This window comes from Martes martes, assembly GCF_963455335.1.
Source record: "Martes martes genome assembly, chromosome: 16".
NCBI lineage: Eukaryota > Metazoa > Chordata > Mammalia > Carnivora > Mustelidae > Martes > Martes martes.
In genome coordinates, this window is record NC_137904.1 from 9,247,248 (window position 1) to 9,272,618 (window position 25,371).

Genomic DNA, 25,371 nt, shown 5'->3' on the forward strand with positions numbered 1-25,371 from the left:
GGCTTAGCCCACTGAGCCACTCAGGCACCCCATTTTTTAAGTTTTTATTTAAAACCCAATTAACATACACCATAATACTAATTTCAGATCTACAATACAGTGAGGCAGTCCTTCCATACAACTCCCATGCTTATCACAAGTGCCCCCTTAATCCCCCTCCCCCACCCCTGTCCCTCTGGTAACCCCTGGTTCGTTCTCTGTACTTATCTGTTTCTTGGTTTGCCTCTCCCCCTGCCTTGTTCCTTTGTTTTGTTTCTTAAATTCCACACAGGAGTGAAATCATAGGGTATTTGTCTTTTTTTTTTATTGATTTATTTCATTTAGCATAATCCTCTCTAGCTTTATCCACGTGGATGCAAACAGAACTGTCAAATTATTGACCCCTGTCTGCTTTTCCTGTCGGTAAAATCTTAGCTGTGTTTCAGGATTTCCTTGCAGGCTACTGAATCTACTTGAATTAATATATGGGAGAAAGGGATTTAATACAGAAATCCTTGCAAGAACTCCAGGAGCAGTAGACTCCGGGTAGAGTTTCCTGGAACCCCTGCCAGCCTCCAGAATTCCACTGCCTCTCCCGCTCCAGGGCAGTGGCCATTGCCGCCTCCCCAGTAGGTTGAGCTGAGGGAGGAACCCTGCCACCCCTGTGCCTCTCCCTGGCCCACTCAGACCAGTAGTGTGGGGTGCACAGGTGTCCTAACCTTTTCCGGTGTCAGTAGGAGCAGGTTAGAGTCCTACTAGCTAATGTGAACTCAGTATTCTTTCCTGCAGCTCCTTTAACAAGTGACCACAAACTAGGGGGGTTTAGAACAAGTACTGGAGGCCAAAAGCCCACAAAAGCCCCGGGTGTTGGCAGGACCACGCCGTCCAGAGGCTCAGAGGGAGGAACAACTCTGGCCTGTGCCAGCTCCAGCCCCCGCCTTCCAGTGGCTGCCTCCTGCACCTGGTGTTCATTCCTTCGCCCAAGGTCTTTGTGACCTTCCCAAGGACACTCAGGCTGGCATTCAGGGCCCCCCTCCGTAATCAAGTGTAATCTCATCTCAACACCCTTAACTGTATTACATATGCAGAATTTCCCACCTCAGGTAACATTCTCGGGTTCTGGAGATTAAGACGGGGACACACCTTTTGGGGAACCGCCGTCAGCCCGATGCTGTTCCCTAACGTGTACAGGCACTGTCCTCAGTACACTGAAAAGCATCGAGTCATTCAGTCCTGGTGGTGGTAGCCTGTGTGAGGTGGAAAAGTCACCACACGGAGGCGGGGAGAATCCTGTAACTTGCTTGTATCTCACAGCGAGGGTGGTGGGAGCCGGAAGTGAGCCGCTCCTGTGCCCTTGAACCGACGTTGAGTGGGTCACTGATCGGCCACAGCTGAATGCAAGATCTTTAAAGAACTACCTGGGAGCTGGCTGTGAGGAAATCATGGCCATCTACCTAATTATTTTCACTCGCACTTGGCAGGACTAAGCACTTGCCTTTATTTTATCCTGAGATTTGGTGTCAGACCTACGAACGTGGGTACCGCCTCTGCTGCTTCTCGGGCATCCAGGGTTATGTCCAGCCGCTCTGGGTTCTGTGCTTCACCTTTGGGGTCAATGAACTCAGGACACAGATCTTACAAACTCCTCGGTGAGTCAGTGATTGCTTGTTGTAGGATCTATAGCTGTGCCGTCCTGCGCTCCAGGCACTAGCCACGTGTGTTGTTTGTAATGACTTTGCAGTAGCATAAAAGCCCCGTTTCCTGGTTGCCTGCATGACTTCTACCTGTAATGGACCGTGCTGATACAAATGACAAAAGTCCGCGTCAGAGACAAGATTCCAGCTCTCCGTGGTTAGTGTCTGGTTGGTTGGCGGGCTGCTCGATGGCTGTTCTGGAATTGGTCTCGCAGCTGTAGCATCCGTCAGCTCAGTAATAGCCCTTCAGTGGCCAGGGCTCAGCCACCTCCAGAAGAGCTTCCTCGGTGCTCTTTGGAGGTGTTGAACCTGGTCGCCCAGAGGAGGAAGTGAGGTCCGTCCTTACACGCTTTCCTCCTTGTTCTTCGGAAGAGCAGGTCTTCCCACTTGGAGTTAGCTCTCTTCTCCAGCTGAACTGAAGTCATCCCCCTTGTAAGAAACGTTTGTCCTATAGAATTCCGTGGAATTTGAGCAGAAATTGTGTACAGACTTCTCTGAGTTCTCTAGTCCTCCTCAGTCGGGTGTGGTGGTTCTCCCTTTACGTTTCACAGCATTCGGTTTACGTCTCTCAGCACGACCGCAGACCGCATCTCCTAGTGGTGCGTTTACTATTTTGTGTTACGGCTTTTTATCCCTCCTGTTAAAGGCACACTCCTGGTGAGTTTTTGTAAAGTAAACACACTCCTGTCCTTGTGGACTGCACCCAACACTCCACGTGATGTCCCCTGCCCCCTGCAAGCCGTTTCCTGCCGCCCCTCTCCCTCCCCCTACCCCGAGTGTCTACCATCCGCCCTTCCATAACCAGCCAGTGACCTTTGCCTGCCTCGGTACTTCGTGTGACCGAAACCTGCAGTACGTGCTTCTCTGTGGCCTGTTGTGTTTGCTTCTGGGATTCCTCCTGCTGTGAGTCCCTTCACCAGTCTAGTCATTCCCGTCACTGTCTATACCACGGTTTATTCTTTTTGCTTCTGCCGAATATTTTTATTTTCAGGTTTGGGTATTACGGTTATGATACTCCTTTGTGTGTCTTCTGGTGTCCTCAGTACACGCACTTCTCTCATGTATGTCAGTTTCTTTGGGGAATGTTAAGGTTTGGTTGAGGTGGTGCTTGTTGGCCAGAGTTCTCTGCTCTAAAGGTAACCTTTTCTCTTTTAATCAACAAAAGTAGCCTCCGGGGTGATACTTTGAAACTAAATATCCTCTGCTCCATTGTACAGACATCCAGACATATGTAGACACATACACACATGTACGCATGCATATAAGAAATTTAATGTATTATTTTATAGAGGTGAAATTCACATAAAAATTAACTTTAAAATGAACAATTCAAAAATAAAATGAACAAGTCACTGTGTTCATGATGTTGTACGATCATCACCCCACATCTGCCAAGTTTCAGATCACCTTTTTTTTTTAAGATTTTATTTTTAACTGATCTCTGCACCCAGCATGGGGCTCGAACTCAACCCTGAGATCAAGAGTGGCATGGTCCTCCTACTGAGCCAGCCAGGTGCCCCCAGGTAACTTTTACCTCCTCCCCATTCTGTCTTCAGTCCTTGGCGGCAGCCTCTGATTTCTGTTCTGTCTCTACAAAGAACGAATGTTCTTCATATTTCTAGTGAATGGAATCACAAGACATGACTTTCGGTGTCAGCTGCTTTCACTAGCTTTATGTTCTCAAGGTTCATCTGTGTTGTAGCGGTTTCAGAAGTTCATTCCTTTTTATGGCCGAGTAATACTCCATTGTGTGGATATACTATATTTGCATATTCGTTCATTCATTGATGGAAATTTGGGCTTTTTCTTCTCCCTTCTAGCTATTGCGAATGACCCAGTACTTCTCTCTCTGTGGTTTTAGCATCTGCTGATCATTGCCTGAATCCATTATTACGGTGTTGATTAGAAAATGAAGATTTTGCGTGTGTATTTTTGTCCTCCTACATTGATTAGATGTTATTCTCCGGGGAAGAAGACCATTAAGACACTGTGTGTGTGTGTTTGTGTAGTATTAGTATCAGAATGGACTTGAGAATTCCTTTTTATTTAGTATATAATCTGTTCTTGTTGTTATTCATTTTTATGCTCAAATTGTACCAGAATTGTCTAGTGGGAATCCCTTAAGCGGCTCCCGTTGTTCCTCATGTGTCTCTCTCAGTGTTGGACTCAGTGGCTTATAAGAGGTGTCCATTTATGTTCATTCTTGTATAGGAAGCATGAATTAGTTAATTAATTGTTCGTGGCCAGGGTATGTGGCAGGTCATTGGTGTTTATGGATAATAGATTCATGACCCGTATCCACGGTGAACGTGCCAGGGGAGCTCTAGTTAGTAAAATCTAATGTGTGCCTTAACATGAGTATCGAGCATGGGCTTTATTTATTTATTTTAAAAACTATTTTATTTATTTATTTATTTGAGAGAGTGTGTGTGCACATGTACACGCATGCAGGGGGAGAGGGAGAGAGAGAATCCCAGGCAGATTCCACACCCAGTGCAGAGCCCAGGACAGGGTCAGTCTCACAAGAGATCACGACCTGACTCCAAATCTAGAATCAGATGCTTAACCAAGACTGAGCCACCCAGGTGCCCCGACCATGGGCTTTATTTAAATGAAAAATACCTAGCTGAAGTGTGAGTGTGTGTGTGCATTTATTTATATTTGAGGCTTTCTTCCCCTGACCCGGTGGCATCGGGACATGATCCGTTTCTGTGTTTTCAGTTGCGGCTCTCTGCTTCCTTACAACTGCTGCAGTGTTTGTGCCAGTGAGTTCTGGAGGATCTTTTCCCTCAGGCAGGTTTCTCTTTCATGAAATTCTGCACAAGAACAGGTGATGTGTTTTTACATTGAAAGTTCAGGGCTTAATTTTTATCTTTTTAAAAAACTTGATCTGGGTTTTGGGGCGCCTGGCTGGCTCCGTTGGCTGAGTGTCCAGATCTTGATTTCAGCTCTCGCTGTGAGATTGAGGACCAGGTCGGGCTCCGTGCTCAGGAGCATGAGCTTGAGTCTGCTTGAGGATTCTCTCCCTCTGCCCCTACCCCACTCTCTCTCTCTCTCTCTCTCTCTCAATAAATAAATAAATAAATTTTTTTAAAAGTTTTTTTGTGTTTTAAGGCAAAATTGTGTTAGTTATGTAATTATCCAATAAGCTTATATTTTCAAGGTAATGGTACTCTGGAATTTTTTTTGTTATATAAATAGAATTGGATTTACTGTTTTAAGTGCATGGAGGAATTTTTTTTTTTAAAGATTATTTTATTTATTTATTTATTTGACAGAGAGAGAGAGAGAGAGCACAAGTAGGCAGAGAGGCAGGCAGAGAGAGAGCACAAGTAGGCAGAGAGGCAGGCAGAGAGAGAGGGAGAAGCCAGCTCCCCGCTGAGCAGAGAGCCAGGCGTGGGGCTTGATCCCAGGACCCTGAGACCATGACCTGAGCTGAGCCCAAGGCAGAGGCTTAACCCGCTGAGCCACCCAGGTGCCCCATGGAGGAATTTTAAATATCAATTTTTTAAAATATCCTGAGTGATGGGATGCCCAGGTGGCTTAGTTGGCTAGTGCCTGCCTTTGGCTGGGGTCATGATCCTAGCATCCTGGGACGGAGTCTGCATGGGGCTGTTTGCTCCGCAGGGAGCCTGCCTCTCCCTCCGCCTGCTGCTCCCCCTGTTTGTGCATGGTCTCTCTTTCTCTCTGGAATATAAATAAAATCTTTAAAAATAATTTTAAAAATATCCTGAGTGATAAAAATAAAGGACACCTCTTAATCTTTCCCATTCTTCTGTGTCTGTAATTGTAGTGAATAGTAAATGGATTCTCACTCATGGTTTTAACTAAATCTCTAGGAATCTCTTGCTTACAGTACTTATAGCTAAAGGGAAATTTTTCCATGATGCCTAAAAGTATCATTTGCTTACAACAACTATAGCTGTATGTGTAATTTTAAAATGTCCCCTGTATTCCTAAAAACAGTTATAGTTACCTAATTTCTTTGACTTATCATTAGAAGAATCAATAGATGATATAACTACTGTTTCTACTAATATGGCTTTTTATTCATTTATTTTTTTGTTTTTGTCTTGAGGATCTATTTATTTGAGAGAGTGCACAAGGTGGGGATGGGCCAGGGAGAGGAGCTCATCTAGTTTGTCTTCTGACTTTGGGCTTTGGCCACAGGGCTCTGTGCTCATTGAGGCGCCATCCCTGCCCAACTGACGGGCACTTGCTCTGCTTCCCCTGGGGTTACCAGCTAGGTGAGAACGGTGATTCATGTTTGAGGTAATTACAGTTTGAGCCCGGTCCCCAGAGCCTCTCTTCCCTCTGTGCCCCCCATTCGAGGTGACTGCACAGCCTGTCACCGCGGGGCTTGGCACTTGACTTGATCTTGTGTGTGCGGTGGGAAGCTTGGGGCTGCCTCCAGGCTGAGGGGCTGTCTGGGGTTAGGCACGTCCTCGTCCACATTCTAACTATGTGTGTCACTCTCACACACACACACACACACACACACACACACACAGGCTCAGTGGTCAAGGATATACACTAGTAACTTCCTTCAGATGTCAGAAGAGCCCGGAATCATCCCCAGCGGGCGGCTGTGAGCCTTGACTGGGGTGTGGCATCTTTCAGATGTGGCCGTTTTCAGCCCGCGGCCCCGGTGTCTAGTGCCTTCAGCGGGTAGTGTGGAGTGTGTGTGTCGACAGCGCACGCTGTCTTAACCTTCCCCTTCCCGGTACCCAGTTTATTTCCTCCTGGCCCAGCTCCCTGCCCCCACATCACAGAGGAAAATCCAACACCAGGATGTCCTCTCAGAGGCCGGAAGTTCACTTTGACGCCTGCAGGGAGTTTAGAGTTACTACTGCAGTGTTGAGGTCACATTGTGCTGGAAACAGTGGTGTTTTGGGGTGGTTTGGGTGTGTAAGAATTATCACTGCTCACATTGGCTGAGATTACAAGTTTAGGTTTCTGTGGTCCAACTCTTGGCAACAAAGTTTCTTTTTCTTGTTATTCTGTATCACTTTGACTCATGTCCTCTCTACTGGTTGATGGATGGCTGCTGAATTGGCTTTGGTGGTGGGAGCTAGAATAGCAAACATACAGCGATGTCCACGGCAGGGGTGGCGAGGCTGCGAGTTGCTGGTCTGAAACAGGGACAGGAGCCGAGAGGGCTGGTGGCTCCCCGTTGGGGCTCAGGCTTCATGTGGCAAACCTCTGAGCAGCCTGCCGGGTTTGGTAGTTGAGGCTGTGGGCTGAGCTTTCTTACGTGGAGCTGATAGTTTTGAGCTAAATGAGCTGGAGTACCCTTCCGAGCCATTGAAAGGATTAGCAAGGTGACATCTTGTTGAGTGAGGCTGGTGATACCGTGATTTCGCTTCCCCCCGTTGCCGTGTCCATTACCGATCACTTTGCTTGGCCACTTTCTCTCCGAGGGCACCTGGTTTCTAATTCTCTGCTCTCGATTTCAGGCGAAGTCGTGCGTCTGTCATGTCTGCGGCGTCCACCTGAACAGGCTTCACTCCTGCCTGCACTGTGTCTTCTTCGGCTGCTTCACAAAGAAACACATCCACGAACACGCCAAGTCCAAGCGGCACAACCTGGGTGAGCCCCCCTCCCCCTACGCATGTCCTTGGTGCAGCAGCCCCCACCGGCCCTTCTGATCCCTGCCCTGGGGCTCGCGGCAGTCCTCTTCCCAGGGGCCACTGTGAAGTCCCGGTGAAAGTCAGGGCCGCTGAAACACATGGGACTCCCAGGGCCGATGGACCTACTAGCTTGCTTTCAGGCATCGGAGTTGAAGTTCATATTCTGTGTAACTTGAAATGATAAACTACGAAGGCTCACTGTTCCGGATCTTTCTTTAACGCAGCCTCAGAGCCAGCTTTCCCTCTGAAAAACATGGTTAGGTACTTGATGAACCGAAAATTTGCAAAGAAAGATCTTGGATGCAGGGTTGGGTTATTGGTGTCAGCATGGACGACGACCCCGCCAAGTGGCTTTTATTGCTTTCTGTGATGGATTCTCACTGTTCTTGATAACCCAGAGCCATGGAAAAGCTAACAGTAGGGTGGTGTCGAGATAAACTTATGTTTCTTATACTTAGAAGTTCCAACTGTCCCACATTCTGGAAGTTACATAAAGCAAAGTTTTGTCCCTGGCTTTATTTCTGTGCTCCTTAAATGTTTCTCTCCTTCAGAATCATGTTTTAAGTGATGGCGAGGTTCTTAGGCTATCCTTAAGAAAATAACTTCTGAAAGGTCCAGGCCAGAGAAACTTCATGGGGGCTCAGCGACTCCAGTTAAAGCTCTTTTCTGGCCTTTTTAAATAGTACAGACGGAATGTACTAACGGAGTCCTCCCTCCAGGACGGCCCCACTTGTCACGAGAACTCACAGAAAGCACTGGTGAGAAGGCTGCTTGGAACGAGGGGCTCGAGTTATGATGATGAGCTGATTGGCCTTTTTGGAAAGAGAGCTAATGATGCCAGTAGTGCTCTCATGAATTACGTCCCACGGAGGAATGAGGTCGAAAAGATCCTCCTCGGGACAGTGTGGAGGTGTTAAAGTTGTCTAGTATTTACTTAATGTACCTACGATCTTTTACAATACGGATGAAGACTATCCCTGCCATGTCTGATTCTCGCACCAGGCCCGTTCGGGCCGCGCTGCTGTTGTGCCTGGGATGTGATTTCATGTGGGTAAAGGGTTACAGGAGATTGCAAATATGTTTGCACTTAGAAAAGCCATCTGAAGAATCTTACTGTTACCGGAGTCGTCTATAAAAATCACTTCAGAAATCTATTCATTTCATCCTCCTGATTGATAAACCCTGACTCTACTTTTCTAGGATGAGTAAGTTTTAGGAAGTTTGCCTTCAGAAACAAAACCTTGAAAGGGGAGAAAGGTCCAGTTCTTTACTGTATTAAAGCCCATGAATTTATTGAAGACTGTGTGTCTGTGTGTTTAACCAAGGGAGAAATTAGTTTCCTGTCTGAATGGGGCGGAGGGCGGCGGGCACAGGAGAGGGAAGCTGAAGTGAGAAGGTGACCTGGGGCAGCCCGACTCCCACCTCGTCCTCTGGTCTCTGTCTTTCCGACTTGTGGGAGTACCAGCCCGCCCTCCACTCTGTGCATCTCACTGCCGCTCCTGCCCATCATCTCCTGAGCAACTTCTAGGCTGTCGACATTTTGGGTGTCATTTTACACAGAGTATTTTTTGTCAGATGTCCAAGGGCAGTGCTGTGAGGACTGAGGAACCTTGATTACCTTGTGGTCAGGTTCTCCCCCCCCCCCGCCAGGGGACACTCGGTAGTACAGTGTTGGGACTGGAAATGGATTATTGGGAAAATTCTCAGCAGGCATCTGGTTTTTAGTTGGAATAGCGTAAGAGGCCTAAACGGAGTCTTCTCTGAATATTGTGGATGATGCACTTAAGAACAGTGTTAGTAGCAGCAAGGTGATTGTCAGAGGTCTTGCGGAGGGACGGACGAGTAAGGCATGGGACGAGGAGGGTCTGACGGCAGTCTGATGGAAGGTTCTACTACTTTGTCCATCCTGCCCTATAAAGTTGCCTTAATTCGGCCTGATAGATACACACTTCAGGCAAGAGAGCTTCCGCTCATTCGGGATAGTCCCTCAGATAGGTTGGTGTCCGTCCACCGGGACTGGTCCATGTCCTCGGCCGGGTGCTGGAATTCCAGCGGACTGTGGGGCCTGCTGCGGGAGTGTGAGCGACCGACTGGGAGCTGTTGGATTTCATACCTTCTAGTTTCTCAGTTTCTCTAGTTTCTTTTTATGGCAAGTCACACGGTACTTAGATTTGCCACCATGAGCCACAAAGGTACAACAGTAATGCCTTGAGCCTTGTTCCACGTGTCTTAGAAGAGTTACTGTAGTTGCCCCGGAAGAGCACGTGCTGTGGGGGCGGGATTTCAGCCTACTTAGCACCGGGTAGTGTCGCCCTCCATTCCCTAGGTCACCTGTGACGCAGGAAGAAGGCCCTCGCGTGGGGCCTGCAGGCGTGATGCCTGTGTCGGCCGTGGCTTCGGGCATTCCCAAGGAGGCCAGCGTACCCCCATCTTGACTGTGAAGTAATTTTCCAAGGGAACTACCTTGCTTGTAGGTGTCGCTTTTACATTTTATTTCGAGGTGGGATTCACATAGCGTACAGTCCAGCTGTTTAAAGCATGCGGCTGGGCGGCATTCATTCACCCACCACATTGTGCAGCCGCCGTCTCTCCACTTTCCATCTTCTCAGAAGAACACCCCGCCTCCAGGAATGAATTCTCCCCCCACCTCGCTGCCGGAGATCGCCAGTCTGCTTTTCGTCTCTCTGGATTTGTCTATTCTGAGTATTTTATAAAAGGAATGATACAGTAGATGACCCTTTGTGTCTCGCTTCGTTCCCTTAGCAGGTTTTCGGGGCACGTCCGTGCTGCGGTGGGCATTACGAACTCGTTCCTTGGTGTGTTTGAGTAATCACTCATCGTGTGGATCTTCCATATTCTGTTCATCTTTTTGTCCATTAATGGACATTCAGGTGGTTCCCACCTTTTGGCTCTTCCGAGTAATGCCACACAAACGCTCCTGTATGAGTTTCTGTGTGGACAGATGTTTGCACTTCTTTTAGGTCTGTTCCTAGGAATGAAACAGCAGGGTCATGTGGTAAGTCTGTCGCGTGTTCTGTGAGGCTGCCAGACTTTCCCACAGTGGCTGCACGGTTTTCTGCTTTCTGTTCCCACCAGCCTTGCATGCAGGTTCCGGTTTCTCCACATGCCGGCCAACCTTACTTTCTTTTTTTTTTTTTTTTTTTTTTTTAGTAACTGTGTCCATGATGATGGGGGTGAAGTGGTATCTTACTGTGGCTTCAGTTGGCATTTTCTCAATGACCAGGGATGTTAAATGTTTTTTTCATGTGCTTCTTGGTCCTTTGCGTAGCTTCTTTGGAGAAATACCTATTCAAGTCATCTGGTCATGTTTTTAATTGGGTTGGGTTTTTGTTGTTGTTGTACTTTGAGGTAAATATATATGTATATGTATCCTTACTTTGGAAATCAATCTATCCGTCTCTTCACACACCCTCACACATGCCTCTTGGAGATAGATATCTCCCCCTCCTGGATACTGAACTCTTAACAGATACATGCTTTGCAGATATTTCCTCCCATTCTGTGGCTTGTCTTTTCACTTTATTAATAATGTCCTTTGAGGCACAAAGTCTAGTTTTGATGAAGCCCAGTTTGTCATTTTTTTCTTCAGTTGCTCATGTTTTTGGTGTCATAACCGAGTCCATTGCCGAATCAGATCATGAAGACTTGGCCCCGCTGGGTTTTCTTCCAGTGATTTTTACTTGTAGTGCTTTATTGAGGTTGCTAACCCATTCTGAGTCCGTGTTTGTATGACGAGCGGGTAAGGATTGAGCTTCCTGCTTCTGTTGGTGGTTGTCTGGTCGTCCCACCACTGTTGGTGGAGGAGGTTGGTCTCCCCCCACTGAGTGGTCTTGGCACCCGGTTGGCTCCAGTAGCTTCACACAGTGAGTAGTGGTGCATTGGGTGTGGAAAGGTGCCTTGAAGAGGAGCTTGTTTAGGGGGACTTGAACACACATTAAATAGTTACATGCCTCCCCCAGGCTGGTAGTTGTGCTGTTGACCGTATGGCCGTATGCCTGGCTTTTTTTTTTTTCTTTTTTTTTTGAGACTGACTGACTTATTTGAGCGAGAAGGGGGAAGGGGCAGGTGGAGAGGGAAGGAGAGAGACTCTCGAGCAGACTCCCCGCCGAGTACAGAGCCCGCCGTGCTGTGCAGCTCGCTTCGCACATGTGTCGGCGAATGCGTCTGCTTTCCTGAAAATGCCTGGCGTCCTCACTGTAGTCTGCCTCGGGCTCTGCTGCCCCCATGCCGGGAGCTCTCCCGTGCAAGGCGTACAGTGCCGAGGCGCAGCCACGCTCCCTGCGACAGCTTTGATGGGGACTTTGAAGGAATTTGTAGGAATTTTGTTGGTTTGGGGTGAGAGGCGAGGGGTGGGTGTGGGAACCTTGAGCTTTAACACGGCTGCTTTAGAGGACTTCGAAGATCCATCACAGAGTGACTGATCTGTGTCCTGGCGGCTGAAGACTTGGAGTGCGAGACAGGCGGTGATCGTGAAGACAGTGCACTAGGCCTGCTGTAACGTTAGAAAAGCGCCACACGAACCTCTGAGCTCTTAGTGCTGTAACCATCACCACATACCAGAGGGGAAGCTGAGGCCCGGGGAAGTGGAGTCATTGGTCACAGGTGGGATCCGTCCCAGTACTCTAAATCTGTGCTTTTCCCACTCCGCTGCCTCTCAGACGCCTTCCACTGCGCGGTGAATCCAAGCCAGAAAATACTATTTTTATTTGTTGAATTGAGACACCTTTCTTTTGGGTGCTTAAAGTAAAGGACTTTATCTTACTTTATAATGAAGTAACTAAAAGCCAGTTTTAATAGATGATGCAGTTGAGAAAATGCATAAGACCTACTCAAAGGTGGGCAGGAGTCACCTGTGTGGGTCAAGAAGTGAAGATTATCTGGGTAGAGGATATTTTACCACTGTCCTTAAAGTAAGAGTAGGAAGTAGATGTTCCATTCATTTTTGTAATCACATCAGGAATTGTAGATGTAGTAAAACAGTTATGCATTTCAGGTGGGTAGGAATCCTTATGAGCTGATCATACTCAGTGAAAGGTTTCCCTTTTTTTTTTTTCCCCATTGGACAGCACGGGCAGAGGCAGGGGATGGTGTGGGAGGGGTGCTGAGCTCAAGGCAGATGCTTACCTGGCTGAGCCACCCAGGCGCCCCTTCCTTTGCTTTCAGAGACTAGGCAGAGGGTCCTGATAACTTGAGATCCTTTGTAAAATACGGGTGTGATGCCTCCCATTTGCAGTCCGATCCCTCTGCCTCAGAAGTCCTGAGCTCCCAGGGAAGATACACATCCCTCGCCTGCTTAGGGTAAAGGTCTAAAATGAGAGAGTGGGGACGTGGTAGAAACAGTAAAATGTCCAAAACACTCAGATGTTTCATTTGTGACATTAAGCGTTATGTTTAAGTTTATAATTCAGTGTGCTCTCTCTCCCCCGCTTCTCTCTCCAGCCATAGAGCTGATGTATGGCGGCATCTACTGCTTTCTGTGCCACGACTACATTTATGACAAGGACATGGAAATCATCGCCAAAGAGGAGCAGCGCAGAGCTTGGAAACTGCAAGGTTTGGTTGTGCCTAGATTTACGCTTCTGCTTTGTCTCCTAGACGTCTGTCAAGGGCAGAGCTTATCAGGAGAAGGGTCAGCATCTAGGGAGGTCAGGGTTGGGAGATAGGACAGCTGTAGGGGGTTTTTGCAGGTTGGGTCTTGCTTTGCTGGGAAGAACCCCCCACACCTGCTCGCTTCCTCTTGTAGGCGCCACCTGAGGATCCGGGAGAAGCAGGTGAGGTGACTCACCAGACAGGAGCTCAGGCTTCCTCTGCAGGGACCGGAGGGTGGGGGGTGGGGGCTGGAAATGCCAAGCCTCTCTTGGCATGGTCTCTCTGGCAACCGGTCCCTCTCCAGGAGCCCCCTGCCCAGGAGTCATCTCATTGGAATAAAGATGCCCCTAGTGCTCTTATCACTTAGGAAATTACAAGGGTTTGAGGAGCTCTGTGCCAGGAACCGGGGCGGAGACCAGTATGTGTTTTCTGGCGGTAGCTCTGGTACCAGCGTGGGGCTCTCCAGTGCGTTCCCCTCCCTGTCCTCCCGTGTGCTCACATGCTTTCTTCATCGGATGCATAGTCGGGGAGACACACAGAAATACATGGCTCTTTTCCCTATTGTTCATTTCTTATTGTTTCCTTGATGGTTTTCTAGTTTTCCTTTCCAGCAGATGCTGGAACAGTAAGAGGAGTCCAACAGTGGGAGGTGCGGTTGACCCCCCTTGACCAGTGAGTCTCTCCATGAACAGAACTTCCACTGTTCACAGAGAGAACATAGAAACCCGGTCTCTGCTTCACAGTTTTTGTCCTTAATTGCTCTGCTTTTAAACAGCCCCATTTTATGAGAAGGGAACAATAAGAACAGGTGCTCTCCGTGATCACAGTTGTAACAGATCTTTTCTGGAGAACAGTCTCTTTAACCAACTTCCTGTTCTTCTCGCCCTCAAAAATGTAGTAACATTGCAACGAAGTCTGAATATATTATTTCTCTGGGAAGAACATTTCACTTACAGGAGCTCAGAAATGCATGACCCAGAATAAAACAACTCTTTTAAAATCATTCTATAAGTCCATGTGTCAGTGAGATAGAATGTCTTTTCAAGTTCATTGAATGTTGCAGAAATGTTAAGTCACATGGAACAGTTGAACGTATTAAGATGAATTGTGACCATTAGCATCCGCACCATTGTCTGTGGTACAGATCGTTTATGGGTACAGCTGTTTAAGACGAGGTGTTTTCAAACTGTGTTTCCCCAAGTGCGTTTTCTCCCTGTTGCTTTCAGCCTTTCACGGAGACCCCTCCCCTCAGTGCCAAGTGTAGCTCTTTCCGCCGGGCCGCTGCAGTCTCTCTGCTCAAGGGTTAAAGGCTTGGCGGAAAACCCCCATCTTGGCATTAGCGCTAGGGAAGTGTTAATGGGAGAGGTTGCCCTTCTCACAGGAAACCGCTTATTCACCACACATTTTCCAAAAGAACCTCCCTTTAAGTGTTATTTCTAGCCCGTTGCAATATAATATGGTCTGGAAAGACCTCGTGTCGTGGCTTTGAAACACACGCCGATCTAAGTGTTTTGTCACCATCGCTTTTATCTATAAACACACTTGATGAAAACTGGGCTCATGGCACCGGGACCTGTCTTCCATCCGCTTAGGCGTTGGGGAGAAGTTTTCAACTTGGGAACCTACCAAACGGGAGCTCGAACTGCTGAAGCACAACCCGAAAAGGCGAAAGATCACCTCCAACTGCACCATAGGTAGGTGGGCGACAGCGCTCGGAGCGGGGCTTTGTGACGACTGCCAGCAAGGCTGGCTTCTCTGGGTTTAAAAGTAGAGGTGAACGGGAGGATTTCCTGGTGTGGTTCTCTTTAAGCCCTTGTATGAGTCCTTCATCGTTTGCCACCCCCCCCCATCTACTTCTGGAGCACCTGTGGCCCCTGGGGGAGCTGTGCTAGGTTTAGGGGGCCTCATGGTGATGGACAGAAACAGTCCCTGCCCCGGGGCCGTGACAGTCTGTCCTGTAAGCAAGACTCACGTTATCCTGCCCAGGCCTGCGGGGGCTGATCAACCTTGGCAACACCTGCTTCATGAACTGCATCGTCCAGGCGCTCACCCACACGCCGCTGCTGCGAGACTTCTTCCTCTCCGATAGGCACAGGTGTGAGATGCAGAGCCCCAGCTCGTGTCTGGTCTGCGAGATGTCATCGCTTTTTCAGGAGGTGAGCGCCGGTGGCATGGGCGGCGTACCATTTCTGTAACCGCTTGTGCTTTTCCTCTAAATAAAATGGGGTTGACATAGGAAAGGAAGGCAGGTTTCTAAAAACCTTACACAGTGAATAATGTGTGTGTTTGTTATGGGACATTTTCCCCGAAGAGAATTGTCAGGGACTGTTGGCGTCACTTAGAGGCGGCATGCCGACTTGGAGGATGAGAAGAGCCCTTTGGAAGGGGACAGCCAGTGAAAGACGTTTGCCTGTGAATGCTGGGGTCTTTTCACCCTCCCCTCATTGCCTGCTGTGCTCTGCTCTCAAGGAAAGTGGCCCTTTTGCCAGGTGTCCGTGTGCTTCACTAGAACACCTCTGTCTTTGTGGCCCTCCGCCCCGGACAGCAGGTTCTGTTCTGCTTGGATCCTAGGCTGCTCTCAGGCCCTGCCCAGGCTTGCGTCTGCGTCAGGCACTCCCAGTTCATCATTTTGGCTTATCTGTAGAAAACCAGTGGTGGGAAGGGACAAAATGATTTAAAAAGTCCAGTGAGTCCACATAAAAATACGTTTTCCCCAAAAAAACGGAAGGAGTAAAACAGAATCCTTTTTTGTCAGAGTAGCTGCAAGAAATTCTAGACGGATGTTAACAATTTTTTTTTTATCATGTGCGGTACTTCCTGCTGACAGTTGTCCCCTTCCCCTCCTGTCTCTGGGAGCAGTTCTACTCGGGCCACCGCTCCCCGCACATCCCCTACAAGCTGCTGCACCTGGTGTGGACTCACGCGCGGCACCTGGCGGGGTACGAGCAGCAGGACGCGCACGAGTTCCTCATCGCCGCCCTGGACGTCCTGCACCGGCACTGCAAAGGTGAGGCTCCGTGCCCCCCACTTCTGCCCACCCCCCCAGGAGAGGTAGGGGGCCCTCTCGCACAACGCCAGGGGCAGGGAATCTTGTATATGGCACTTGTGTTCTGTGGTTTTTTTCACCATTAATACCCCAGAGAGGTTCTTCATAGTTTGTCTTAAGTGGGGAAGGAATGGTTTGGGGGTGTCATCTTCCGACCTTGCTGGGAGGGGAGGAGCATAGTGGTCAGTCCTGTAAATCCCGTAACAGGGAACAGAGCTTTCCTTCCTTGACGGGCCTGTGCCTCAAGTCCTCTGCTGCCGGCTTCCTCTCGGCCTGATTGTGAGGGAGCTGGTGTGCGGCTCCTCCGGGTTATCGTGGCCCCTGGCAGGCCAGAAACTTCCACATACGCTCCAAGTGCAGCTGTACCGTCAGCACTGGCTCCCTCCCCTCGTGGGGTCTCCACTGCGGTTGCCGGAATGAGCTGAGAATACAAAACGGGACCTGCATGCTTGCCATGACCCCGAGTCCTGCTCATGTTGGGATCCAGCCAAGGGCTTTTTAAAAGTCTCTCTGGGTCTTGGCTTCTTTCCCACAGCCTGGCCCCCAGAGCAGGGCAGCCTCCCCAGGGGTCTCAGACGTGGGTGGGTTTGGATAGTCTGGGGAAGGGGACATCGGGCAGCAGCTCTTCGGGCTCGGGGCAGGAGGTTGGGACTGAATAACAAGGCCCCGGGTCCCTCCCCCTGCCCTCCCTGTGGCGGGGCTCCCAGTCTGGAGGCCCTGTGCCCAAGTGTGCTAACGCAGGATCAGGTGAGGGGGATTCTCGATCTTGAGTGTGGCTTGGAGTCCCCTGGAGGGCATGCTGCTGTTTCTGTTCAGTGGGCGTGGAGAGGGTCAGCAGTTGTCGTTCGCTGGGTCCCCGGTGATGCTCGTCTGCCGGTTCAGGGAGCACACTCAGGTGTAGCTGATGTGTGTCGGGGTGACCAAGTCACCTGCTCACCTGTGGCCTCTGGGCTGGAACGGTGAGTTTTGGTGATTCTCTTGGACCACAGTTCTGTCTTCCAGGCCACCTCCTTCTCCTGCTCAGCCTCTCTCCAGTCTCGGGGCTGCTCTCCCAAATGCCCCATGTGGGCATTACATTACATTACAACCTCGAAGCGAGCCAGACTCCAAATAACATGGCTTGTTCTCGTCAGCTGTTGTGGCTTTGGGTTCTGGCTTTTTTGTGTACTCTTTTCCTGAAAAACACATCCTTTCAGTGCTCGCCCGAGGAACCCAATAAACAGTGCTTAATAGTTTAGGTGAGGTTTGGCTTTCTAGTGGGAAGTGTAGCACGCAGACAGAAGAGAGCCGCTGTGTAAGACTCTTAAGTTATCCTTCCAAGCCCTTGAGGATAATCACGAGACTTCTGTAAGCAGCACGAGTCTGTCCTAAAAATCAGCTGCTTCAGATGCCATTGCTGTGCAAACGTTCATCGGACGGAAACACGATACAGTGATTGGGACCCACTCGTCTGACGTACTCCGTTCCGCAGGTCTCACGTGCGTGGCTCCTCCTGCCGGAGTAGGGTGTTCTGAGTCCTTCGGCCTTGCTGGCTGACTTGGCTGGGTCGTGCTGCTGTGTGACTGCAGGCATCAGGAATCTTTTGGCTCCCTTTGTGGCTTCCTATATGTATTTTCCTGTGTCCTGACATTTTCTCCTATGAATTTGAAATCTTTCTGGGTATGATTTTCTGCCTAATCTCTCTAGGCAGTTTGCTGTCAGAAGACTCAGTGGGCATCCTTTATTCCTAGGTAATAATACCACTTTTTTGAGAAGAAACATACATACAGATAGAGCCAGTCTCTCCCTTTCGTCTGGTGCAATGGAAGTTCTATAGTACCTACTTACGGTACAAATGAACACGTATTGTGTTCCGCACATAAGCGCTGTGTTCCTATATCTGCACCCGAAGATACAAATAAAACCCGTACTGAGCTAGAGAGGATGGGAGTGGTACTTCTCTAGGGAAGCTTCTTGGAAAGCACAGCCGTTTGTGAGGTTGCAGAGTGCAGGAGCTGGTGGGAAAACAGCCCGGCGGGAGCCCTGTGGAGAAGCTTTCTCAAGTTGGGCGCCTGTGTGTGCGGGGGGGGGGGGGGGGCGGGGAGAGTGTGTGCGGTGCGGGGGGAGCAGGCGTTCCGTGGGACTGTGGGGTTCCCGCCATGGCAGGGCCGCCCAGTTGTCCTCTGCGGGCAGAGGGGAATCCTTAACTCTCTCCCGTGACTGGGCGTTAGCTACATCTTGGTACCTAAATAGGAGCCCAGCGGATGGTAGGGAGTGGAGAAAAAAGAAGAGCATTGAAAATAAGCTAGCAGGGTTGTTACCTCCTTTCCCGCCAAGCCTTCCTGTTTGCATAAGGGTCCTTCTGCGCCCGTGTGATCGTATCGGGCTTTGTGAGCCTCCGCAGGCGAATGGCCTTGCGCCTTGGGCCGGTGGCGCCTGGAAGCCTGCAGACTTGGGCACAGGTGCACGTCACAGCTGCGATCTTCCCCCAGGTGATGAGAACGGGAAGAAGGCGAATAACCCCAACCACTGCAACTGCATCATCGACCAGATCTTCACGGGCGGGCTGCAGTCCGACGTCACCTGCCAAGTCTGCCAGTAAGTGCAAGGCTCCCCGCACAGCCCCGAGCGGTCTTCTGGAACACGAGCTCCCGCCTGGTCTGTGCTGACCGGACTGCAGTGTGGGACCCTAGGTGCTGCTTATTGAACATCCTGGGCAGTTTTCAGCCAACAACACTGCTGTGTTCTGAGCAGGCTTTAAAAGTTTAACCTTTAGAGGTGGAAGTTCAGTTGGTGCCCCACGGCTGTGCCTCCTTGGTGGTGTGGGGTGGACCGGGGGTTTGGCTCTTACTGAGGAGCCTCCGCAGTGGCAGCGAGACGTGAAGCAGGACGAGTTGAATTTCGGCAGCCGAGCTGTCAGCTGTGTTGAGATGAAACAGCTCTGGCAGAGAAGACCCACGGGGGAGCAGGTCCCCCTGAGCACTGCAGGTCGTCCGGAGCAGGGTCCCCAGGGCCATCTTTGTTCCCATCCCCCCCATCTCTGCCCTACAGGAGCCACATAAGCGAGCCCTGCCTTTCAGAGGGACTGGTGCACACGTGGGCGGTCCTTGGTGCCCGTGCTCCCAAGTGTGTTGCTTTTCACATCATGGTTTCCGTTTCCATGTTCTCCAGTGTGGGCTCCCTGATTGATCACAGCTGCAGGCTTGGCTCAGCATGCAAGAGCTTTGGTTTCTTGGAGGAGGAGGCGTTGATCAGTGAGGTTGTAGGAACCTTCCCTTCCAACCTCCACGCACGCTCCTCTGTTTTTTATTGCATCTCAGGGATTTTAAAAACCCTGGTCATGATCCACTCAAGTTATTTCGGAACCTCTGCCGGGTTCCCCCATGCGGTTGGTAGAGGATAGAGGAGATGGCGGCAGGGGAGCGGCTTGGCCTGGGTCGTGCACGCAGCGTTCTGTGACGGAGACGCCGTGGTGAGCAGCACTCCAGTGTTTAGACTCTCCGTTTTAAAGAAGCTCCTTGTTGGCTCTGTGCTGCCGAATTCCGGCAGCAGGAGGTGGTCTCAGGTTTATGTCCGGTTTAAATATCTGGAGTGAAGCTCCCAGCCTGTCTTTCAGTCCGTCTCTAAGAGGGAGACGGCTCTGTTCAGTCGAGAGCCCGTCTCTGCTCGGCGTGTTCTCCGCGGGCAGCGTGCCTGGGGCTCTAGATTCCTACCCGGACTCAGGTGCTGCTGAGGTAGACTCATCAGTTCAGAACTAACGGACACGGGCCCAGGTTTTCAGAAAACCCCAGAATGACCACGATGATCTTCTGGGTTCGGAAACCGTTGCTTTCGGAGCAGCCTTTGCGTGCAGTGGTTTACCTCCTCTTCCTCCGTAGGGGCCCCTGGGGAGCCAGGACACGTTGGGTGGGAGCTGTCTTGCGATGTCTGACCTTCCATGTCCTTTGGGAGGACGAGCAGAGCTGTGTCAGGCTGCGGATGCCGTGGGCCAGCCTCTGCCTCGGAGGCTGCGTGGCCGTCCGCTCTCACCTGCATCTTTTTTTTTTTTTTTTTTTTTTTTTTTTAAATTATTTAATTTTTTATTTGACAGAGAGAGAAATCACAAGTAGGCAGAGAGGCAGGCAGATAGGAAGGGAGAAGCAGGCTCCCTGCTGAGCAGAGAGCCCGATGTGGGGCTCGATCCCAGGACCCTGGGATCATGACCTGAGCCGAAGGCAGAGGCTTAACCCACTGAGCCACCCAGGTGCCCCCTCACCTGCATCTTTGTCTCCTCTTGCTTCTAGTGGAGTCTCTACCACCATAGACCCCTTCTGGGACATCAGTTTGGATCTGCCTGGCTCTTCCACCCCGTTCTGGCCCCTGAGCCCTGGGAGTGAGGGCAGCGTGGTGAACGGGGAGAGCCACGTGGCGGGAACCACCACGCTCACGGACTGCCTGCGAAGGTAAGAAACCGCCCGCACCTCTGGAGACGCAGAACGGTCCTTCTTGGCCAGCACTTGTCTCTCTCGCCTTCAGGCTCTTCGAGGTACTGGTTGGTCAGGGGAGAGTCCGAAGACATTCAGGACCCTCTGGGGCCCCAATAGAATTTTCTCTCGCGTGTTGGGTATAGAAAATGAGACAGGACAGCCTGCAGGCGGCTGTAGGTGGTGCCCAGCGGCTTGGACAGTCTGTTCTGGCTCTGAAAGCCTTGCAGGGAGCCTGTGTGCGTTAGAGCCGTGCTCCGCCCGGCCGGGTGACCGACCCAAGAGCCGAGGGGCCAGCTCGGTAACGGTCACCGTGTGTGGCTGATAACCTGCCCTGGCGTCGGGCGGGGCCCTCTCTGTGGGCGACAGGCCTGTTGTGGTGCTGCGCCTCTCCGGTCACCTTGTCTCTGCCTGACACAAGTGCTGGGTGTAGGGTACCGCTGCTGTCACCATGCTTGGGAAGCTCTCACACAATGGCAGGGAGACTAGAGACCTTCCCTAACCTGTTCTAATGGTGTTTAGTGTCTTATAGCCTTTATTTTCTTTTACATTAATTAAAGGTCACTGCAGGTGTGTCCTTGGGCAGAGGGGCAGGCTTCTGGGTCTTTATCTTGCTGTGTGTAGTCAGCAGGCTCAAAGGTGCATGCTAAGAAGTTTTACTTTATTTATTTATTTACTTATTTTTCCCAAAGATTTTATTTGTTTATTTGACAGACAGAGATCACAATTAGGCAGAGAGGCAGGCACGGGGAGCGGGGGTGCAGAGCAGGCTCCCTGCTGAGCAGAGAGCCCCACGCAGGGCTTGATCCTAGGACCCTGAGATCATGACCTGAGCCAAAGGCAGAGAGGCTTAACCCACTGAGCCACCCAGGCACCCCTGCTAAGAATTTTTAAACGCATCAGCTCCATCACACTGATACTCCAGTCGTAAATGGGGCATCAGACTTGTAATATGGAAACCAAGCAAAACATCGGAACTGAAAAGCCGACCATTTTCCAAAAAGAGTGTTTACAGCTCCGTTACAGTCAGTCCTATGTTTCGGCGACCTGCAGCTTTGCCCACCAAGCGGGCACGGAGGGGGCAGCCACACTTGGCCCACGGAGCTGTCCGGTTGGGGGCCACATGGGGCTGGGTCAGCGGCCAAGTGGCTGGGGAAGGGCAGAGAACGTGCATCTTGAGTTTGTGCTAACGGCAAAGGGACCCTGTCCGAGTTAGGCTGAGAGCAGATCGCAAACCCGGCAGGAGGAAGTCAAGGTAGATGGAATTCCGTAGCTCCAGACCCTCGAGTCCTGTAGTGTTCCACGAGGGTAAGCAGCGGCCATCACCCTTCGGGAGCTCCTCAAGGCAGAGCTCAGCCTGTATCCCCGGAGCCCTGCGGGCAGGAGGTGGACTCGGTGGGAGGCAGAAGCGGCCCTGGTGATGGGGGAGCCTTCTGCCAAGCCAGTCGCTTTCCTGGGTGTCCATGCTCCTCCTGCATTGGCCTCAGGCCGTGCCCTTGGCTCTCGTCAGTATATTGCTGTCTCTGCTTTCTACTGTCCGTGCTGTATTTCCTCAGTCTAGATCTAAATGCAGCCTCTTCGGGGCAGAAGACTGCCTCGTACTCCGTTCCTCTCCCGCCGTCGCCCCTCGAGTGGTGGTGGTCCTCCGCTGGACGCATGCGTGAGGGTGCACCGGGTCAGACCGCTCGCAGGTGGTAGGAGTGGGCTCTGCTGAACTTAGGCAGGAAAAGGTACTGGGTGTCACCACATCCCCAGGAAGGCTGAAGAGGACCAGCTCAGCAAACATGTGGTCACCGCACGCGGCTTGCCTGCCACTGGCCTGCTGCTCTCGGGTGCAGCAGAGCTGGGGCTCCTGGCCAGACCAGTTCTTCCTGCAAATGCTTCTCGAGAGCGACTTTTCCAGATACAGAGTCCTCATTAAGGGTGTCCAGCTGGCCGAGCCTAGGTCGGGTGCCCGAACTTCTGTGATAACCTTCCATGAAGGAAGGTGGGCCCTGCCTCCCTCCTAGGTTTGGAAGTTCCCCAAATGGTAGGGGTGGCCTGGACAGATAGTTGCGGAGATAACAGGGGTTGAGCTCTGTGGTCCTTCCGTCCTTTACTCACAGTTACGTGAATTTGAAGCCAAAGCCTCTTTGTAGCTAATGTTGTGGGACATTTTCTTAGTGTTGAAGCAGGTTTGGTTGACCTATTTGGTGTCCAAAAGCTAGCATAGTTTGGCAGGGAGGATGAGCACTTAGGAGCACATAGAAAAAAAAAAATTACCAAAAATCAGGAATTCCTGAAGAATACAAAATGGGAAAACCTCAAAAGATGACTTTGGACTCCGTATTTTAGACTGGACGGGCGTCTATCTGTTGCAGTGCGTGTCTGCAGGAGAAGCAGCGCGCTTACTGCTCAGGTGCTTAATTGGTGATACTTAGCAGAGAGGTTGTAACTGGCTGACGCATGTGTATCCAGATTTGAGGCTACGTAAAATGTCTCCACCCCCAGTCGGACTTGACAAGCCGCAGAAGGCTGTGTCTCAGGTAGCTCGAACCTGTCCCAGGGGAGAGTTCCTGTGGCCTGAGCCCCAGGCGCTTCCTTCCTCCACTGGAGAAGGTGCCTGGGGACTCCTTCATGGAAGTGTTCGTTGCAGCCCGGCTTGGTAGCTTTGTTGCCTCAGGGACTTTGCTTCCCACCATCAGACACCTGTTTTCTGACGGCTTGCTGGACGGACAGAATCCTCTGCCGATTTTTGCTCTGGGCTGGCTTTGGGCTTCCAGTTGTAAAAGTCCCTGTTTTTCCTCAGTGCACAGTGCTCTCTCCGCCCAGCAGTGACCCACGGTCTGAGTACTTGTCCCTGCTGTCAGTGCTGACCAGAGAAGCTCGGCTGGTCGTCAGGGAAGCGGTTGTGGCCCCTGGTGTGTTCTAAGCAGTTTGGGTGGGCTGGGGCCACACGGGTTTGAGTGGGAAAGCTGCATTATGGGGTTGTGTGCAGCGAGTCATGTTATTTACAGAGTCTTCACTATAGACGTGGGCACGTTCTTCTCTTTTCAGTCAGGTACCCAGTGTCCAAACTGCCCTGATAGTCTTTACAAAAAAGTATTTCCATACGGTTTGTTCAAGCAGGATCCAGACTAGGTGTGCACCTTACCTTGGGTTGCAAATCCATGGCTTCAGCCCCCTCTTTGGTTGCCTTGCTGTTTCTGTGTTGAGAAGACAAGATTGTTTTTCGCAGAATTATCCACCCTGTGGACTTTGCCAATTGCATTTGTGGGCTGGTTCCTACAGGCTGGGGCAGACACGCTCAGATGCCTTGTCCCATGTTTCTCCCTCCGAGATCTGACTGCTCCCCTCGGCTTCCCACTTCCGGGGCACCTCCCAGGGCAGGCGGGGTCAGCTGTGGGTCAGGAGGGGGCATCTTCTTGTCCTGGAAAGATGACGGAATTTCCAATGGATAAACGGAGATTTCCAGACCCAGTTGTGGAAAGGTGAACTTTGCTTTTCAGCTTCAAACTTAAAAAACTTGACATAAACCATATGGAAATGTCTGTTTTATGGGTAGTCCCCCCGTGCCACAAATGCTTGCTGGCCTACTCAGTGCAGCCTTGCTGTGTCGTGGTCGGTCTTCATCATTTGAAAATCATCATGTCCCCGTTTTTGTAAGAAATAACAGGCTACCCTCTACTGAATTCCCCCCAGTGATAACATCTTATAAAATTACAGTACAGTGTCGTCAGGATATTCCCATCGATGCCGTTGGGATGTGGGACAGTTCCATCCCTGCCCGTCCCTCCCCCGACCACTGCCTTGTAACCTGCAACAGCCACGGGAGTTCTGAGAATGTCGTGTAAACGGGATCATAGAACATACAACCTCTGAAATCTCCCAGGCTCCCGGCCCTAGGTCTCCGGAGATTCTTCCAGCTTGTGTGTTTCTGTAGTTTTTCCCTGTTTGTTGCCCACGAGCACTCCAGGGGGTCCTGTAGCCGCTGCTTGAACGTCCGCGCACCGGAGAGCACTGATGGCTGCCGGGTGTTCCGGCTGTCACGTGCGCAGCCGCCCAGAGCGTTCGTGTACCGTCGTTCGCATGAACGCGAGTTCCCCTTTTCTGAAATTCGAATTGCTGGGTCTTACAGTCCTTAGAAAGTCACTACTGTTTCACCAGACTTTTAACTTAAAAATTAAGACCATCCTTGAAGTGTTAAGGGGAAGAGATGAAGGAAGAAATAGGTTTTTTTTTTTCATTGTGGAATTATAAACACTCCTAACTATATGCATGTTTAGTAGGAAATTAACCCGTTGAAAGTGATAAAATAATTATTTTCTGTCTTTTTTCTCTATCTCGCCACCTTTTTTTCTTGTCCTAAAACTGTGCTGTCCACACGTCCTGCAGGTTCACCAGACCGGAGCACTTAGGGAGCAGTGCCAAGATCAAGTGCAGCGGCTGCCACAGCTACCAGGAGTCCACAAAGCAGCTCACCATGAAGAAACTGCCCATTGTAGCCTGTTTTCATCTCAAAGTAAGTTTTCTAGAAAGCAGACTCCCGCGGCAGATTCCGTTTTCAGTCCCTGGTACGACTGAGAGAGCCTGTCGGTTTGGTGTAGAGAAGCACATCGTACAACTGCCGTGACTCAGCGACGAGCACGGAACGCGCAGGAGGGTTGTACGCTGTGACGCTGCCCCGTCCTCTGTTGTGCCGAGGGTTTTGTGGTGAACCAGACTGATTACTTCATGATGACAATAGGACGTGAGTTACTCTCCTGGGGGCGGGGGTGAGGAATTTCCTCCTCTTCGTCCTTCCCAGCTTCCCCACCTTCCCCCCAACACCAGAGTTTTCTGGCTTCCTTTTACTTGAAAGCAAACGAGACCATGAGCGTTATGCCCCAGTCCAGGAGTCGGTCAGCTTTCTCTATAAAGGGTCAGATAGTAAATATTTCAGGTTCATGGCCACATAGGATCTTTGTTTTATGGTCTTTATTTTATGACCC

At 50.6% G+C, this 25,371-nt stretch overlaps 1 protein-coding gene across 1 annotated transcript in view; it reads left to right on the forward strand.

The window, feature by feature from the left end:
* Positions 1–25,371, forward strand: part of USP22 (ubiquitin specific peptidase 22) — a 43,537-nt gene that overhangs the window by 11,924 nt on the left and 6,242 nt on the right. The window contains exons 2-9 of the mRNA XM_080827013.1: positions 7,130–7,262; positions 12,764–12,877; positions 14,506–14,607; positions 14,900–15,069; positions 15,773–15,920; positions 18,431–18,536; positions 20,222–20,380; positions 24,776–24,902. Of these exons, the coding sequence (XP_080683139.1) occupies positions 7,130–7,262; positions 12,764–12,877; positions 14,506–14,607; positions 14,900–15,069; positions 15,773–15,920; positions 18,431–18,536; positions 20,222–20,380; positions 24,776–24,902 (1,059 nt within the window). The remainder of the gene's footprint in view (positions 1–7,129; positions 7,263–12,763; positions 12,878–14,505; positions 14,608–14,899; positions 15,070–15,772; positions 15,921–18,430; positions 18,537–20,221; positions 20,381–24,775; positions 24,903–25,371) is intronic.